Genomic DNA, 19317 nt, shown 5'->3' on the forward strand with positions numbered 1-19317 from the left:
ATTAAGAACTTTTTCCCCACTTTCTATAATACTCTGTCCCTAATTCCTGCAAGCAATTAATTGCCCAAAAACAATATACACAGTTGGAAAATACAATTCAGAGGCAAAAAGCATTCTGACATATTTCACTCTCAAACAGATTTTTCTAAAAAAGACCACATTACCACACTATTTACAGTACTAAAAGAACATGACTTCTCACCATGAATTCACTTTACTTAGGGCCTTCTATCCGGTGAAGAACTGGGGACCAGGTAAATTCGAATTGTTTTTTGCTTAGTTTCTGTCTGAAAAGGCAAAACTTGCTTGCGACTTTTAAAATAGCACTCTCCCCCCTCTCCCCGTGTAGGGTTCAGTCTGAGAGTTTGAGTCAGGGCATTTCTTACATAAATGTATTCAAAACAAATGCTTTAGGTAAGAGAGAGGGGAAGAGGATGTAGGGCATGCTGAAACGCTTAAAAAAAAAAAAAAAAGCGTGTGGAATCCTCAATCAGCCTTGATTTCCCAGCCTTTGTCCTGTACACACTCATAGGTTTGTCCTGTCTCGTAAACGCTGCTGGAAAGTCCTTGCTCACAAACTGACTCATCCTCATTCCAGCACAGTGCTTGGCAAAGCGTAGGCGCCCAAAAATGAATGAATGAGTTTGTAGCAGAAAGGCGGGAAAAGGTTACTTTTTTGCCAGCTATGACACGGAGAACTACAATGATCACAAAACAACCAAACGCAAACTTGGACAAATGCCCATTTTCAACCGGCTCTCAAAAAAGATTCCAGACCCGCACACGATACGCCCCGCCCACGGGTGATAGACGAGAGAGACGGTACCAGCTGTCAGGGAAACCGGAAATGCCTGGTCAGACCCCCGCGCATGCGTACTTCCGCTCAGCTCGGACTTCCTAGACTCGGGTCGTCCAGTGAGAAAGCAGAGACTCGCTGGCCCGGGCCGGGGCAGCCCCACGCCCCTGCCGCTGCGCATGCGTCTTGGGGGTGGTCGGCTCGCCGGGAGGCGGGGCGACGGGACAGATTTCTCTCCTTGCTCCGCCCCTCTCCTTCCCCCACCTGCCACGTCCTGGGCCTGAGCTCTCGCTAGGTTTGGTGGGTCCGTGCGATTGGCCGGAGCCCGCGCGATCCTACGAACGAGGTGCGGCGGCTGCGGAGGGCGGCGGCGTGGGCCTTGAGCGCAGCCACCCCGGACGCCCGAGAGCTCGGCGGCCTTGCACCGGTCGGGTCAGCGGAGACCCGCGGAGAGGCGCCAGCGCGGCCTCGGCCAGCCGGTATGGCCGCTGGGACGGGGGCGCGGCCGCCTTCTCGGACAAAGCGGGCGGTGGACGAGGAGACGCCGGCAGGGCCTCGTTCGCTCCCGCCGGCGCCGGGGCCGGAGGGGCCTGGCCGGGGGCTGGAGGCCGTGAGCACGGAGGCCGGGTGGGGCCTCGCGGGGGGGAGGGGAGGAGAGGCCGCGGCGCGGTGGGGGAGGGAGAGGGGCCCGCGGTGGCGGGTCGGCGGGTCCCTGGGGGCCGGGGGCTGCCCCGCCTGGCTCCCAGGGGTCGGGCTCCCCGAGGGGGAGGAGGCGTGATTGGGAGGCCTGTGGGGGTCGAGCGGTTAGCCAGAGGGGACTCCTAGGAAAGGGGAGAAGGGTGGCGAATGGCGCCCATGGGGATTAGGTGGCGGGGGTCCCTTAGAGGAACCTGTTTTTCCTGGGCTGTGTTGGTGCTTCGCCGAGCGCCGTCCGAAGGCCCAACCCAGTTTTGTGGTGAGGATGATAGCCAACTTTTGAGACTTTGCTTTGCTAGGCACCGTACAGAGTCCTTTAGGATACCCGATCTCACTTAATCACAGGGATCCTCTCACATGTAGATACTCCCTTTTTGCAAATGATGGGAGACGAAGCTTCCAGAAATACTTGCACACTGTAAGGTCACAGAGCTGGTGGTGGGAATCTTCCCCGTCTCGCTGCATTACCTCCGGTCAGGCAGGATTGGAGGCTCCTTGGATTCCTTGGGATAATGCGAGGTTGATTTTGCTTAGAATTTCTGAAAGGAAATTGCTACCCTCCTGGACGGGCCTGATCCCGCCCTGCTGAGCTTGAGCAGGGCCCTCCCCAGAGGCGTGGAGTTGGAGGTTCGGCCGCGGCAGGAACCTGGATCCTGGTTCCGGAGGTGGTCTCCGTGTGCGTCCTTGGGCCTGTCGCTGTGTTCTCTGGGGCGGAGACCAGTGCTCCTGTTGGAAAGTTTCATACGTTAATGGCTGTGCCATTTCTGGCCTTAGGAGGGCGTGGGGCAAGGGCCCGGTGGGAGGAGAGAATATGCTGTGAGGGTCTCGGCAGCAGTCCTGGGCACTTTTAGTTCGTACCCATTTCGGCCTTGTGACTGAAGTTAGAGAAAAAGAGGACCTAAAATGATGCTGTTACACACAGAATATGTGTGGGGGTGGGATTTCCCCGGGAAGGGAAAGTTCTGTGGTGCCCCTAGTTTTGTGGTGTTTGTGCGTGCCTTAAGGAGGTGACTGCCCCATTTCCTAGCCGCAGGGAGTTTACAGTCCATGGGAAACACCAAGGAATAAGTGAATTTGCGGGCAAACATGACAGATACAAAGTGAAAGAGACTCATGTTTTCCAGTCCATAGGTGAGCAAGAATTCCTGCCCCCCCACCCAAACAAAAGGGCATACATACTAGAGCAAATAAATATAAATAAAAATTGGGATGAAAATGTGATGTTCCTGTTAACTGAGGAGGCAAGCGTAGACTACTGTTAAATAGAAGAACTGGAGCAAATTGCTTTGATCTGCAGGTCTGGTCTTTTTATTTTGGTTAAATTTATAGGGGTGACATTGGTTAATAAAATGATATAGGTTTCCAGTGTACAATTCTATGACCCATTGGTGAGCAAGAATCCCCTCACAGGTGAAAGGACATACATACTATCAGTAATATCTGATGTTGGAAATTTCTTTTAATTAGGAGTATGTCTGTTTTGGGGAGTCACTTCTAGCTCTACAATGAAGGTACATTGTGAAGGTCTGACTTAGGAGCTGACCTAATAGTACAGTTTTCTCCTCCCAGTTCCTTTATCAGAACTTTATTATGTCTCATTCATGTTTTGTTCATGGAACAAAATCAAGTCTTCACCTACTATATGCCAGGTTTTATTCTACGTGCTGCCGAGAGTAGATAGTACCATCTTGCTGAAGTTAAGCCCTGGTCTTTAACTACATTATTGCTGATTTACACAACCTGTAGGTAATAGAAGGTAACATTGTTTTACTGACATTCTTTATTACTCTCAGGCTGCAAGGCCCACAAGATGGAATCTTCACCATCTTGTTGAAGTAATCATACTTCAGAGCTTGGAACATAGCAGATATTCCAGTAAACTTTTCCTGAATGAAGAAGTCAGGTTTGGCTAACACGTAAAGCAGTTGTATAGAGGTTTCAGTTAATCACAGTCTTCAGAAGTCCATTGTGAAAGAGTGCAAAGATAAAACTAACTGTATTCTTACTTTACATTATGATAAGCACAGCATCCCAGTCATGGATTACAATCCATTCTGTTATGAACTGACCTCAGAGTGTTAGATTCAGTATTTAATGTCCCATTTTAAGATGGGGCATTAAAGATTTGTTAATAAAATGTAATCTCTTCAAAGGATGGTGAGGGAGTCTAGAGATATTCATTTAAGGAATAGTTGTAAGGATGTAGGGCATGTATAAGTAAAATTCATTAAATGAATTAGGATTCATGAATACTTCAAATATTTGAATGGTTAAGATGTGTTGGGGAGCAGGCGTGGTGCTTAGACACACACACACACACACACACACACACACACACACTAATTGTAGAGCACTATGGAAACAAAGTATGATGTTAATTAATGAAATAACAAATTTAAGAGGAGAAAATAGAAAGCGGCCATAGTAAAGCATGAGGTTGAAACCAGAATGTAGCCAGTAGGAGATAATAGGATGCTTTAAGTATTTGGAGAGAGCATTTGCTTGGGACAGGAGGAAGGAGTTGATGCCAGGGAAATGCTCAGTGGTTATAGGTAATGTATTCAAGAACACATTGGTCTTGAAAGAGAGATAGGCCTGGTGTGTTGGGAATAGATCAAAAGGTGGGCAAAGGTAAAAAGTAGGCAGATCAGTTTGGAGTTTTTTTGCAATAATTCAGGCAAAAGATAATGGTGGCTTGGATCAAGCTGATTAGAAGTGAAGACTGTGAAGTGATTGGATTCTAGAGATATTTTAAAGGTAGTGTCAACTAGATTTTAGGTACCTTTGTGAGGAAAAGAGAGGAACTAATCTTCTATAATAATCTATAATAATAAAAGCGTAATATGCTAATTAGACCAGATGTCCTTCTGGACAAAGCCAGGGCTGCAAGGGAAGACCCGGTCCCAGGATCCCAGGTGCCTGCTGGCGGCCAGAGGGAAGCCTGGGACCCGGGTACCAGAGGGAAGCCGGTGCCGGCAGCCAGGGGAAGGAAGGCCAACTCTTGCACGAATTCAGTGCACCGGCCTCTAGTATATATGTAATCTTGAACAACTGGAAGGAAGGAATTGTCATTAACTGAGGTGATGAAGATTATAGGAGAAGCAGATTTTGAGGGGAAGACCAGGAGTTTGTTTTTAGACATGTTAAAATAGAAATCTAAATGGTAATGTCAGATATGCATTCAACAAGATATAAAACAATGAAACTTATGTTACTGTGCACATAATAAAGTTACCTCCAGACCATTTTAAGGTGAATATGGTAACATTGGAACTGTGAAGCTCTTTTGATGGTCAAAATTTCTTAGATTCTAATAATAGCTTTGCTTTTCAACTTTTAAGATGTTTTATAGCTGTTTAATCATCAAAACCATTTTTTCAGTATTTCTCTAGAATTGTATATATCTGACATCCTGGAGTCCACCATGAATGGACAGTTGGACCTAAGTGGGAAGCTAATCATCAAAGCTCAACTTGGGGAGGACATTCGACGAATTCCCATTCATAATGAAGATATTACTTACGATGAATTAGTGCTAATGATGCAAAGAGTTTTCAGAGGAAAACTTCTGAGTAATGATGAAGTTATCATAAAGTATAAAGATGAAGGTAAGAGTGTTTCTAAAGTTAGTTTTAAAAACAAGTATTATTATGTGTTCTTTTGCCAATATTTCATTGAACTTTCTCAGAATAAAAATTTCGTCCCGTTCATGGTGATTTGAGTGCCGACTTCTTTTATTAAATGGGATATTTATATAGTTAGTTTTCTTTTATAAGTTAAAAATAGCTAAGGAATATTATTAATAGAAGGGATTTTAAGTGATAGAACACTGTCACATATATTTTCACAAGCATTTTTTTTTCTCTTTTGCCTGTGCAATTCTGGCTTCATTTTTGCTTTTAAAACCAAACTTTCACTCATATTGTCCAAAGTGGAAGGCATATCAGTAGGTATTGAATGAAAAAGGATTCCATGGTCAACTAAGCCTGGAAAAGTTTGTTTAAAAAAAAGACAAATGTATTTCTTTATTGTAGGAAATTATGCTGATGCCTGTTGTCAGTTTATACTAGCAGGAGTGGGGAACATCTGGCATGCAGGCCACATAAGGCCCAAGAAATCATTTGGTCTGCCCTGCCAAAGCATTAGGGGCGAGTTAATTAAATGGTTGATCAAATATAGCAGGCTAATTTTAAGTTGATAATTTTGTTTGGCCCGTGAATGATGTTATAAATATCCAAATGGCCCTTGGCAGAAAAAAGGTTCCCACCTCTGCTTTATAGCATACAGTATTCCCAGACTTATTGACCACTAAACTATTTTTATGGAGATGAGTTTTAACATGAAAAATGTTTTATCAAACACACAGTGGAATTACAGTAAGAGACTCTTCATTTCCTTTTCTTTAAACCTGTTTTCTTTGTTAACATCTCTACTGAAGTTGTACTTTAGGTGGTTACCAGTATCTTTCTTACTTCTGAATTTATTCCCAGTCTATTTTACTTTAACCCTAATACCTGGCAGTGCTGACCATATCACCCTGTATTAAGTACTCTTATTCCTTAACATCTGTGACACTGTGCTTTTTTTCATAATGTATGCCCTAACAGTATCCAAAACTAATTTTTGAGAGTCACCTATGATAAGAAACAATAAAGGAGAACGATTTATTATTTACAATACACCAACTTTCATCTCTTTGATTTCCAAATATGTGCTTTAATTTTATCAGTTATAAACGTTTTTTATTTTTTTATTTTACTTTAGTACTTGAGATGCTTTGCTTTTACCTCAAACTTGGCATATCTTCAACTGTTTATCTGGCTTACTCTTAACTCCCTTATTTTTATTTAGGTCAGACAGGGTCAGTCAGCTTTTTCTTTAAAGGATCAGATACATATTTTAGCATGATATAAGTCCTGTGTCTCATCATCTTTTCTTCAAAACCTTTTAAACGTGTAAGAATCATTTTTAGTTTGCAGTCTCTAAACAGGGATTTATTCATTGGTTGCTGTTTGTGGACCCCTAACTTAGAGTATCCTTATTGTTGAAACCTTGTTCTCTACATCTAGTTACCAAATACATTTATTTTCCATGGTATTTTTAGGTGTTTTGAATTGTACAGGTTTGTACAATCTGCTGGCTTACATAAAGTTTTTTGCCATCAGGAGATATTGTATTTCTGTTGTGGAATTTAGAAAAGAAAAAGGGCAGTTATAAAAAGTTTTCTTCTTTTACATATATACTATATTTTCCTTAAAATGTTTTTATGAATAGAATCCTTGAAGTTGAACATTAGGTATGTTTGTTACAAGAAATACGTCTGGTTATAAAGAACTAAAAACAATGATAAAGTTCTCCGTATGGCTTTTATTGCCAACTGGGGTCAAATCTGCCCAACCAGTGGTAAAATTGGTGTAGAAGAACAGCCTCTCAGCCTCCCAAGAACAAAACTCCTTGTCTAAAGCAACTGTCTTTGAAGATACCCTGCACAGGACCCTCTGACTAACACCTTGCCTGTAGTTGCTTTTCTGTTCTTGTTCTCTCTAGAGAACACTTTTCTCTCTTGCCTAGCCCTTTGAAAGCTTTTGAAATAGGGGATTGATATGTAAATTATCTTTTTTTTTTTTTTTTATCCTTGGGATCTAGGGGAATTCAGAATCTGGTGTATATGAATATTTTTTTGGGGTGAGTTGATAATTTTCATCTTAAAATGGTCAGTGACCCGAAAGACTAGTGCCTACCCATCATTAGGGCAAGTCTGTAAAAATTTTTTTTGCAAAACTTTTAGTTAATATTCTATATATGGCTTCTCTGCCATTTGTATCAGGGATGTTTTAATGTACTTAGAATTAAAATTTGAACCTTGAAAATATTACTTTAACTTTTGATAAATAGAGTGTCCCCCAAAAATGTATACACACTTTAACAGCTGATAGCTCTATTTTGAGAATGAAATGTATTTTAATAAACACTGTCTTTATAATTATTCAAAGTATGTGTATACATTTTTTTTAGACATCGTATATATTTAAATTTTCTGGAATGGAAAGATGTTAATCTGAACTAGTAATTTGTGATATTGCTACCATGCATCTCCTGGTGACTAGTAAAAGATGACTTAATGCATTAATGTTGGCTATGTTTTGGCTATTCTTATAAAAGTAATAAGCAAAATTGGTTTAGTATTCTTTTGAACCTACATTTTCCCTAGATCCCTTAATGTTTGTAAGGTTTTTTTTTTAAGGAATTTTGGATAATTATTTAATTTTTAAAAAATTCTTCATTGTTTAAAGTATTAGGAGTCTCCTTTTTTCCCCATTCACCTCTCCCCACCACCCCCTCCCCCAGGCACAAGCCCTCACCCCTCCTACTGTCTGTGTCCATTGGTTTTGCTCATATGCATGCATACAAGTCCTTTGGTTGATCTCTTACTGTTTGTGAGGTTTTTATGGGAGATTCTAATTATGCAATCTGATTTTAATTTAATGTAGATCCTAGTTTACTACTGATGCAAGTTTGAAACTCATTTCTTTTCTTTTTTTATCCAGATGGAGATCTTATAACAATTTTTGATAGTTCTGACCTTTCCTTTGCAATTCAGTGTAGTAGAATACTGAAACTGACATTATTTGGTAAGTGGTAAACTTTCTAATAAATTTACTATTTTATTCATTGTATTTTTATTAAAGACTTTTCTAGTTTTTTTTACTTTTAACCCTTTTCACTCGCTTGCTTTTTTCTCAATTCCTGCTACCAATGCTAACTGTGTTGAGTCACACTCGACATCCGAGTGCAAAAGGTTAAATACTCAGAATTAAACAATAAGTTTCAGCTGTATCAGAATTTTTGAATTATTAAGGCTTAATTATATATATGTAACTATAATTATGCATATATATGATTAATAGAAAGTAGTCATGTTTAAAATTCCCCATTTGCTCCATTATCCTAAATCTCGACAGTAGCTGCATGTGGCCTTGATGTTATCTGCTTCATGGCCACCTGTTTTTGTGTCAGGCCCTGCTGCTAGATGCCACACCCCCACCAGTGCACGAAATCCGTGCACTGGGCCTTTAGTATTAGAAATAAAAAGAGGCATAACTATAAAATATAGTAGAAACTTTAAAAAAAAAATCTATATTATGACTACTGTGAATAACTTTCAATCTGAAAACTCCAATGACATGGACAATTTCCTAGGTGAATTTAATATATAAATACTAGAGGCCCAGTGCATGAAATTTGTGCACTGCGGGGTGTGTCCCTCAGTCCAGCCTGCACCCTTTCTAATCTGGGACCCCTTAAGGGATGTCCTACTGCCTGTTTAGGCCCGGGCAGTAGGACATCTCTCTCACAATCCAGGACTGCTGGCTCCCAACTGCTCACCTGCCTGCCTTCCTGATTGCCCCTAACCGCTTCCGCCTGCCAGCCTGATAACCCCCTAACCACTCCCCTGCCAGCCTGATTGATGCCTAACTGCTCCCCTGCCAGCCTGATTGCCCCTAACTACCCTCCTCTGCCAACATAGTCACCCCTAACTGCCCTCCCCTGCAGGCCTGGCCCCCCCCCCCCACCTGCCCTCCCCTACAGTCCTGGTCCCCCCTAATTGCTCTCCCCTGCAGGCCTGGGTTCCCCCCAACTGCCCTTCCCTGCAGACCCGGTCGTCCCCAACTTCCCTCCTCTTCCGGCCTGGTCACCCCTAACTGCCCTCCCCTGCTGGCCTGATTGCCCACAACTGCCCTCCCTTGAAGGCCTGGTCCCTCCCAACTGCCCTCCCAACTGCCAAGATTTTTTCATCCTAGGAATGCAGGATTGATTTAAATAAAATCTATTAATACCACTGTTCATATAGAGGCAAAACTGAACCATCTTCTCTAAAAAAGTATTCAGACCCCAGTCATGTTAAAAAGTCAGAGCAAACTAGGAATAGAAGGGAAGTCTTTAACCTTATATTGGGCAACTATCACATAGAACAATTGCTTTGTACCCTAATATAAAAGGATTATAAAATGTAACTGAAATACCAATTAAAATTATAACAAAAAGATAATGAGACAAATGTAATGAGGCAAGATTGTTATGGAAAAATGTGTAAAATTTTAATATGAATCATGAAGCAGGGGTATGGGTTTTGGGGAGAGCTTGCCAGGGAAATTTAATTATGTCTGTATTGTTTTATTAATGATCAGGAGCAAAGATGGAAAAATATTAAGATTAATGAAGATGTTAATGAGTATCTTTTTTGTGTGCTTGAAATCATTAAAGTCATAAAGTTATACTAATAAAAATACATAATTATGGAATAGGGAATTTAAACTTGTAACACATGGTATTCCAAGAGCCACTAAATAGATTACCTCAGTTCATAGGCCATATTAGGGATATATCTGCTGGGATTTTCATACAAAGACCATCAGGACCACAGCTGTAGTTGAACAAAGTTGGGTGTATTTTCATTAATTTTATATGGATAGTCTTAAATACAAAAAGGACAAGGTAAGCCCAAATAACTTAGAAGGAAGAAAATAATAAAGTGCAGAGATTAACTAGAAGTCAGGGAATTGACTTAGCAAACCTCTATTAAGTTTATTCAAGAAGAAAAAGGGTACAAATAAGCAACATTAGAAATGCAAAGGGACATAACTACAAATATTTCCCCAGTGAGGAGGACAATAGGCTGTTTCAGTAAAAGTGTGTTAGAAAGGGTTTTTCATAGGTCTTGGGCTTGTGTTAGGTGATTTTTTTATAAGGTTCAAGGAAGTGGGGCTTTGTTCTAGACTGGATGCTCTCAGGAAGTGGTAGGGGTGGTCCTGTGATTGGGCACCTTAGTAAATCTAAACCAGAGGTGGAGGAGTGAATTAAGGCTAAAGCTGCAATTGTTAAAAAGCAGCAGTCACTCACATTAGTCAGGGATGTTGGATAATTTTTATGGTTGGTCAATGTTCTTGTTTTTGTCTGAGTTCTTACATGATTATGGAATGGCTTTGTTTTTGTCTTGATCACAGTAATGGAGTGATCTGTTCTGATTGTTGGTGTTCTTTGAAATAGTTCATGTTCAGCAAGAGAACATCAGAGCCTACCTGAGTGCCAGGCCAGCTTCCAGCAGCATTAACAGTACCAGGCCAGTTCCTGGCTGCCTTTCTCTTTCTCAGATATTAGAGAAAAACCAGTCACCCACTAAAAGCTAAGAATTAATTGATGTAGGTAGGAGACGATATTTAATTTCCTCATAACTATATAGGGAGTATGTAAAATACTGGTGGGTTGTGTTCTAAAAGCTTAAATTAGTGGTCTGTTTGAAATATGTTTAAGAATCTCTCTGAACCTTTATTTTCAAATAGATTTCCTTTTCTAAGATGGTGCCTTAGGAATTCGTATATATGTGTACTGGCAATGCATAAAGCCTTTTTAGTTTAATTTTTGAGCCCCTATCTTGAGGTTTGTATTCAGAGCCTGGTGTCACTTTTTTTTTTCAATTCAGCTGAAAGTCATTTGGACAAAATGGGTAATTAAATGAAGTAATGTTGCCTTCATTAAAAACAAACTGATTATTGAGAAATCTCTTGACTTTTTTTTACTCAGATACTGCTTATAGAAGTGCAGTTGACTTAAACAATGCCTGGTTAGGAGACTTAACCCCACACACAGTAAAAAATCCTCATATAAATTTTGAGTCCCTGAAACCTTTGCTAATAACCTACTGTTGACTGGAAGCCTCACAATGAACACAAATAGTCGGTGAACACATTTTGTATATTATGTGTGTTATATACTGTTTTCTTACAATAAAGTAATCTAGAGAAAAAAATGTTATTAAGAAAATTATAAGGAGGAGAAAATATTGCTGTATTTATTGAAAAAATATTGTGTATAAGTTGGCCTGCATAGTTCAAACTTGTGTTGTTCAAGGGCCAACTATAACTACTTTTAAGGATGGTAGTGTGGATTCATGAATTCTGCATATTTTTGTTTTAATAGGTTACTCTTTAGGTCAGTTATTTTAGGTAGCAAATTTTTTTTTTAGGTCAAAAATAGGCAAGAGGGATAGAAGACCTATTAGTCATGCACCTTTTAACATTAATGTGTAGAATAAGGTGTTTATTGTGTTATTTCAAGAATATAAAAGAATAGGGTGAGATAAAACGAGTTTTTGAAAGTATGTAATTTCTATTAGAATCAAGATGAAGGTGTAGGTAAACACTAGTACTTGCTGCCTCCCACAACTACATCAAAATTACAACTAAAATACAGAATAACCATCATTCAAAACCGCCTGAAATGTGGCTTTGTGGAAGTCCTACAACTAGAGAAGTAAAGGAGAAAGCACCTCAAGACTGGCAGGAGGGGTGGAAGTACGGAACAGGCTGGTCCAAGACCCACGTGGTGTTTTTTTTGTTTGTTTTGTTTTTAATAGGGAGAGAGATTGTGCTTGCAGAGGATTCCTAAGAGAAGCAAGGGTTCCCAGCCTCACACCAGCCCCCCAGTCCAGGGTTCCAGGACTGTGAAGAGAAGTCCCTGTAACTTCAGGCTGTAAAAACCAGCAGGGATTGTGGCTGAGTGACACGGAGGCTGCTGGAGACCCAGCATTCCTCTTAATGAGTGGGCACACAAACTTATATGTCCCACTTCCTCTGAGCTCCAGTGCTGGGTAGCAGCTTTGGGGGACAAAGGGACATATGGGGAGGAACTTGATTGTCTGGCATCAGGGCAGGAACTTGGGGGCGGCTTTCTCCTAGATTGGGGTGTTCACAGGGGTCATTGTTCCTGTTTTGGGACCACCTCTGTCACAGAGATGACTGGCAGCCATATCTGAGTTTCCATCATCCTGGCCCACATTGTTCCCTCTGCCCTGGTGGTCCCCTGGGACCCTGCCCCATCCAATTTGCAACCCTACCCAAGCTGTTTGCAGCTGTTTTTCTATATAAACTAGAGGCCCGATGTACAAAATTCATGTAAGAGTAGGCCTTCCTTCCCCTGGCTGCCAGCACCAGCTTTCCTCTGGCACTCAGGACCTGGGCTTTCCTTCAGCCACCAGCAGGCACCCGGGACCCGGGCATTCCTCTGGCCACTGCCAGGCACCTGGGACCCAGGCTTCCCTCTGGCTGCTGGTAGGCACCTGGGACCCAGGCTTCCCTCTGGCTGCTGGTAGGCACCTGGGACCCAAGCTTTCCTCGCAGCCCTGGCTTCATCTGGAAGGACGTCTGGTCTAATTAGGATATTACGCTTTCATTATTATAGATGGCTGTTCTGGCTCTGGTGTCAGACTTTCCTAAAATCTCTGAAACAAGCAGCAGCTGGCATCAGCGTGCCCCAAACCTATCAGTAAGAGGCCCAAGAACCAGTACTAGCATCAGCCTGCCTTGCTTCACAGCTGGACTTTCCTGGGCACTTCAAAGCTCAATACTAGTAGCAGCCATCTGCAGATCTCTCTTAGTTCCTGCTGGGTGGCCCAAGGCAGTGGCTAACTTTGTAACTCCTGGGAGGCCCCAGAGCCAGTGTACCTGGTGGACAACTTTAAACGATACCAGATTACAACTCTATGCATACATAAGCGACACACTCCTGGGGCAGACTCAGCACCAAAGCTCCACTGAAGCAAATCCTGCTCCATAGGGGTGTCTCCTGCATAATAGCTCTTCCACTGTAGTCACAGCTGGTCCCCACAACCAATTGGCCTGAGCAATCAAGGCTCAACTACAACAAAACTGTGCAAACAGCCCATATGGGGGTGCACCTAGAGTGCTCAGCTCAGGTTGACTAGGGAGGTTGAGCCACTGGGCCCTACAGGACACCTAATACACAAGGCCACTCTGCCAATTCCAGGAGACATAGGAACGCTACCTAATTCATATAAAGAAACACAGGGAAGCAGTCAAAATGCAGAGACAAAGAAAAACATCACAAATGAAAGAAATGGAAGAAAGCAAACTAATGATACAGAGTTCAAAATAATGGTTATAAAGTTGCTCAAGCATCTTAATGAGAGCTCAAGGGACTTAGTGAGACTTTCGAGGACCTTAAATTTCAGACATGAAAAAGGACCAGTCAGAAATTAAGCATACACTAACTGAAATAAAAAAATAATTTACAGGGATTCAACAGTAGAGTAAGGATTCTGAGAAGTCAACAATTTGGAATATGAGGAATCAAAAAACACCTAATGATAAGAGCAAAGAGAAAAAAGAGTCCAAAAATATGAAGATAGTAAGGAGCCTCTGGGACAACTTCAAGCATACCAACATACACATTATGGGGTTCCAGAGGAGGAGAGAGAGACAGCAAAATATTAAAAACTTGAAGAAATAATGACAGAAAATTTATTTTACCTGGTGAAAGAAATAGACTTACAAGGGCAGGAAGCACAGAGTCCCAATCAAGAGGAACCCAAAGAGGCCCACACCAAGACGCATCATAATTAACCCTTTGCACTTGCTTGCTTTTTTCTCGATTCCTTTATTCTAATGCTAACTGTGTAGAGTCACACTCGACATCCGAGTGCAAAAGGTTAAAGACAAAAAGAATCTGAAAAGCATTGAAGAGAAAAGCATTTAGTTACCTACAAGGGATCACCCATACAACTCTCAGCTGATTTCTCAATAGAAACTGCAGGCTAGAGGGAGTGACAAGAAGTATTCAAAGTGATGAATAGTAAGGACCGACAACCAAGATTCCTCTATCCAGCAAAATTATCATTTAGTATTGGAGATAAAGAGCTTCACAGACAAGAAAAAGCTAAAGGAGTTCGTTACCACCAAACCAGTAATCCTAGCAGCCTAACTAATAATAGACAAATATGCAAATTGACCGTACCTTTGCTATGCCCACGATTGGCCAGGAGGCGTGGGGGGGGCGGGACTCGGGGTGGCCGGGGTAGCTGATTGGGCCGGCAGGACGCTGAGCTGCGTCGCCAGCAGCGGCACGAGCTCAGCGTCTGCGCCATGGCTGTGCTGCGGCACAGAAGGGACCTCTGGGGCAGCGAGCTGACATCCCACCGCACGGACCATCAAAAGTGGGGGAGCTGGGTGCCTGGCCGCTCAGGCAGCAGGCCTTTCAGAAGCCTCCGGCGCCTGGTGCACCAGCGGACAGGCACCCAGCTCCCCGTGATCGAAAGGGAAAGCGTGTAGGGGACCCTACACGTGCATGATTCAATCATGCACTGGGCCTCTAGTATCTAATAAAAGAGTAATATGCAAATTGACTGTCACTCCAACACACAAGATGGCTGCCCCCATGTGGTCAAAGATGGCTGCTCTGATGTGGACATAAGATGGCTGCCACAAGATGGCCAGCCAGGGAGGGCAGTTGTGGGCAATCAGGCCAGCAGGAGAGGGCAGTTGGGAGGGACCAGGCCTGCAAGGGAGGGCAGTTGGGGATGATCAGGCCTGCAGGGGAGGGCAGTTAGGGGTGACTGGGCCTGCAGGGGAAGGCAGTTGGGGGGAACCCAGGCTTGCAGGGGAGAGCAGTTGGGGAGGACCAAGCCTGCAGGGGTGGGCAGTTAGGGGTGACCAGGCGTGCAGGGGAGGTCAGGCTGGCAGGGGAGCAGTTAGGCATCAATCAGGCTGGCAGGGAGTGGTTAGGGGGTGATCAGGCTGGCAGGCAGAAGTGGTTAGGGGCAATCAGGAAGGCAGGCAGGCGAGCAGTTGGGAGCTAGCAGTCCTGGATTGTGAGAGGGTGCAGGCTGGGCTGAGGGACACCCCCCCCCATGCATGAATTTCGTGCACTGGGCCTCTAGTGTGTGTATGTATATGTATATACATATATATATGTATATATTTTTTTCTTGATTTTAGAGAGGGTGAGAGAGAAACATCAATGATGAGAATCATTGATTGGCTGCCTCCTGCACACCCCCTACTGGGGATCGAGCCTGCAACCTAGGCATGTGACCTTGACCGGAATCGAACCCAGGACCCTTCAGTCTGCAGGCCAATACTCTTTTATCTATTTAGCCAAACCAGCTAGGGTGAAGAGTATTCTTTAAGAAGAGGAGGAGGAGGGTTATGGGACCCTTCAGTCTCAGGACAATGCTCGATCCACAGAGCCATACCAGTTAGGGCAAAGGGTATTCTTGTAGAAGTAGGTGGGGGAGGAGGGGGATGGGGAGAGGCAGAGTGGATAGAGGGGGGAAGGAGGGGAGAAGGAGGAGGAAAAATATGAACAATAAATGGCAACAAAAAAGAGAAAAAAATAAAATGGCAACAAATACATAACAATTGAATATAAAAATCAAAATAAGTGAACAAGAAACCTAATAAAATAAATATGAATAAAACAGAATCAGAGGCATGTAAACATGGAACAGACTGATGAATCTTAGAGAGAAAGGGAGGGGATGGGAAGAAATTAACCAAAGTTTTTATATACATACTAGGGGCCCAGTGCACCTTAAAAGGAACTGTGGGCTGCAAGGCTGCGGTGGGCACAGGGGCAGGTTTTGATCCATCCTTTGCACCCCTGCCCGGTCCCTCCTACTGTGGCCCCCGGGCTCCTGTCTGCCTGCCTGCAGTCCCGCCACCGCTCCCAGGCCCTTATGGCACCAGCCCTGCTCACACCTGCTGATGGCAAGAAGTGATTGGGTCTGGCACCAGCAGCAGGTGTGAGTGGCAGCTGCTGCCCCGATTGCCCCTCAGGAGCAGGGGGAGGTGGAGAAGCCCTCATGGGCAATTGGGGCCAGCAGCTGCTGTTCACACCCACTGATGGTGCCGAGTGATTGGGACCAGTGCTGAGTGCTGGCAGCGGGTGCGAGTAGGGCCGTCACTTGCAGTGGGTGCGAGAGGCACCTGCTGGCCCCAATTACTCCTCAGGAGCAGGGGGAGGTGGAGAAGCCGGAAGGATCGTGGCGTGTGGGAGCAAAGAATTTTCAGCAACCACCACCAGAGGCTCTCCCCGATGACAGCAACTGGCGCCCCATGTTGGTCTGGCGCCTCTGCTCACCTGCTCCACCATCCCACTGCAACTGATGCCCGCCATGTTCCGCACATGCCCCCTGGTGGTCAGCGCACATCATAGTGACCAGTTGTTCTGCCGTATGGTCTATTTGCATATTAGGGTTTTATATATATACTAGAGGTCCGGTGCATGAAATTTGTGCATGGGTGGGGGGTTGAGGGAGGGTGTGTCCCTCAGCCCAGTCTGCACTCTCTCCAATCTGGGACATCCCTCTCAAAATCCGGGAATGCTGGCTCCCAACTGCTTGCCTGCCTGCCTTCCTGATTGCCCCTAACCGCTCTTGCCTGCCAGCCTCATCACCCCTTAACCACTCCCCTGCCAGCCTGATTGATGCCTAACTGCTCCCCTGTCAGCCTGATTGCCCCTAACTGACCTCCCCTGCAGGCTCGGTCACCCCTAACTGTCCTCCCCTGCAGGCCTGGTCCCCCCCCAACTGCCCCTCCCTGCAGGCCCAGTTGCCCCCAACTTCCCTCCTCTGCCGGCCTGGTCACCCCTAACTGCCCTCCCCTGCAGGGTTGATCGCCCCCAACTGCTCTCCCTTGCAGGCCTGGTCCCTCTCAACTGCTCTCCCCTGCTGGCCATCTTGTGTCCACATGGGGGCAGCCATCTTTGACCACATGGGGGCAGCCATCTTGTGTGTTGGAGTGATGGACAATCTGCATATTACTCATAGGATAGAGGCCTGGTGCATGGGTGGGGGCTGTCTGGTTTGACCTGAAGGGTGTCCCGGATCAGGGTGGGGGTTCCCTTGGGGCGTGGGACAGCCTGGGCCAAGGGCCTGTGGTGGTTTCAGGCTGGCCATGCCCCCCGGTGACCCAAGTGGAGGCCCTGGTATCTGGGATTTATTTCTTCTATAATTGAAACTTTGTAGCCTTGAGCAGAGGCCAGGGCCAGCCAGGGTGGGTGGGAAGCTTGGCTTCCTCCATCGCCAGGGTCAACCCAAGCCTCCTGCTCTCTCCAGCTCTGTGGCTGTTGCTTTCTTGGTTGGATTAATTTGCATACTTGCTCCTGATTGGCTGGTGGGCGTGGCTTGGTATAGCAGAGTGATGGTTAATTTGCATGTTATTCTTTTATTAGTGTAGATAAATATGTATTACCTATGGACACAGACAATAGGGTGGTGAAGGCCTGGGGTGGGATGGGAACTGGGAGGAAGGGGCAATGGAGGAAAAAAGGGGGACATGTGTAATACTCTCATAATAAAAATTTAAAGAAATGATATCAGAGCTTTCTATAGGTTTTAATTTATTTTACTGTCATTAAATTCTTCTAAGAAACCTTTTTAAAGAATGTGATCATAAGCCGTAGATATGGCATCAGCAAAGACTAATGAATAGGAATTTTTTCCAAAAAGTAAATTATTAGCAATAAATAATTCTTTCCTTAAAAATAGTTACTATTCAAGTGACATTAATAAGTATCTTGTTTGATTTTGTTTCACTTTTTAAATAAATTATATTTATTTTTTCTTAGTGCATATTAGTCTGTCAATATACTTATACATTTATTGTATATATACAATATACATTTCCTAATTTTAACTAAATTAATTCTTTTATTTCAGTTAATGGCCAACCAAGACCCCTTGAATCAAGTCAGGTGAAATATCTCCGTCGAGAACTCATAGAACTTCGAAATAAAGTGAATCGCTTATTGGATAGCTTGGAACCACCTGGTGAACCAGGACCTTCCACCAGTATTGCTGAAAATGGTAGACTGTGACCCCACTTTTTTAAAAAAAGTTATCCTTACATCAATTTGCAGATTAAAAAAAAACAAAATACTCTTCAGTAGGAGTTTGGATGGCACTCCCATTGTCATATCTTTTTATTTTTGCCTTTGCTAGTATTCATATGTGTATTCCCAAACCTGGCTGTTCATCAGGATTGTTGGGGGATTTTATACTAACTAGAGGCCCGGTGCATGAAATTTGTGATTGGGGTGGGGGATGAAGGGGGTCCTCTCAGCCCAGCCTGCACCCTCTTCAATCCAGGACCCCTCGGGGGATGTCTGACTGCTGCTGTAGGCCTGATCCCCAGGACCTGCACCCAGCCTACACCCTCTCACAATCCGGGACCACTGGCTCCTAACTGCTCACCTGCCTGCTTGCCTGATCGCCCCTAACTCTCCCCCACTGCTGGCCTGTTCACCCCCAACTGCCCCTCCTCCCCCGCGGCCTGGTTGCTCCTAATTGCCCCCCCCCCCGCCAGCCTGGTCCCCCTCAACTGTCCCCCCCCCCCACCTCCTGGTCGCCTCCTACTGCCCCCCATGCCATCCTGGTCGCCCTTTACTGCCCCCATGCTGGCCTGGTCACCCCCAACTGCCCCCCTGCCGGCCTGGTTGCCCCCAACTGCCCCGCCTGCAGGCCTGGTCACCCCACGCAGCCTGCTGCTCGGTCGTTTGGTCGCCCCTCACTAATCCCCCTTCAGGCCTGATCACCTCACACAGCCTGCTGCTCGGTCGTTTGGTTGTCCCTCACCTGCCTGCTGGTCTGGTCACTTCACTCAGCCTGCTGCTCGGTCATTTGGTCACTCCCTCACTAACCTCCCTTCCGGCCTGGTCACCTCATGCAGCCTCCTGCTTGGTTGTTTGGTCGCCCCTCACTAACCCCCCTGCCAGCCTGGTCACCTCATGCAGCCTGCTGCTCGGTTGTTTGGTCGTCCCTCACTAATCCCCCTGCCGGCCTGGTCACTCCACTCAGCCTGCTGCTCTGTCATTTGGTTGCCCCTCACTAACCCCCCTGCTGGCCTGGTCACCTCATGCAGCCTGCTGTTCGGTTGTTTGGTCGTCCCTCACTAACCCCCCTGCCGGCCTGGTCACTCCACTCAGCCTGCTGCTCGGTCATTTGGTCGCTCCCTCACTAACCCCCCTTCCGG

General features: G+C 44.9%; 1 protein-coding gene across 5 annotated transcripts in view; it reads left to right on the forward strand.

The window, feature by feature from the left end:
• The first annotated feature begins 933 nt into the window (after positions 1-933).
• TFG (trafficking from ER to golgi regulator) overlaps positions 934-19317 on the forward strand; it is a 34910-nt gene continuing 16526 nt past the window's right edge. For 3 of the 5 annotated variants that reach the window (XM_054714045.1, XM_008159645.3, XM_054714047.1), the window contains exons 1-4: positions 1199-1275; positions 4874-5100; positions 8041-8124; positions 18006-18152. In XM_054714045.1, coding sequence (XP_054570020.1) covers positions 4917-5100; positions 8041-8124; positions 18006-18152 — 415 coding nt within the window. In that variant the 5' untranslated portion in view covers positions 1199-1275; positions 4874-4916. Of the gene's footprint in view, positions 1276-4873; positions 5101-8040; positions 8125-18005; positions 18153-19317 lie in introns of all 5 variants that reach the window. The other 2 variants (XM_008159643.3, XM_054714046.1) reach the window with 2 other exon arrangements.

Source organism: Eptesicus fuscus, chromosome 3 (genome assembly GCF_027574615.1).
Source record: "Eptesicus fuscus isolate TK198812 chromosome 3, DD_ASM_mEF_20220401, whole genome shotgun sequence".
In the NCBI taxonomy this organism is placed as follows: domain Eukaryota; kingdom Metazoa; phylum Chordata; class Mammalia; order Chiroptera; family Vespertilionidae; genus Eptesicus; species Eptesicus fuscus.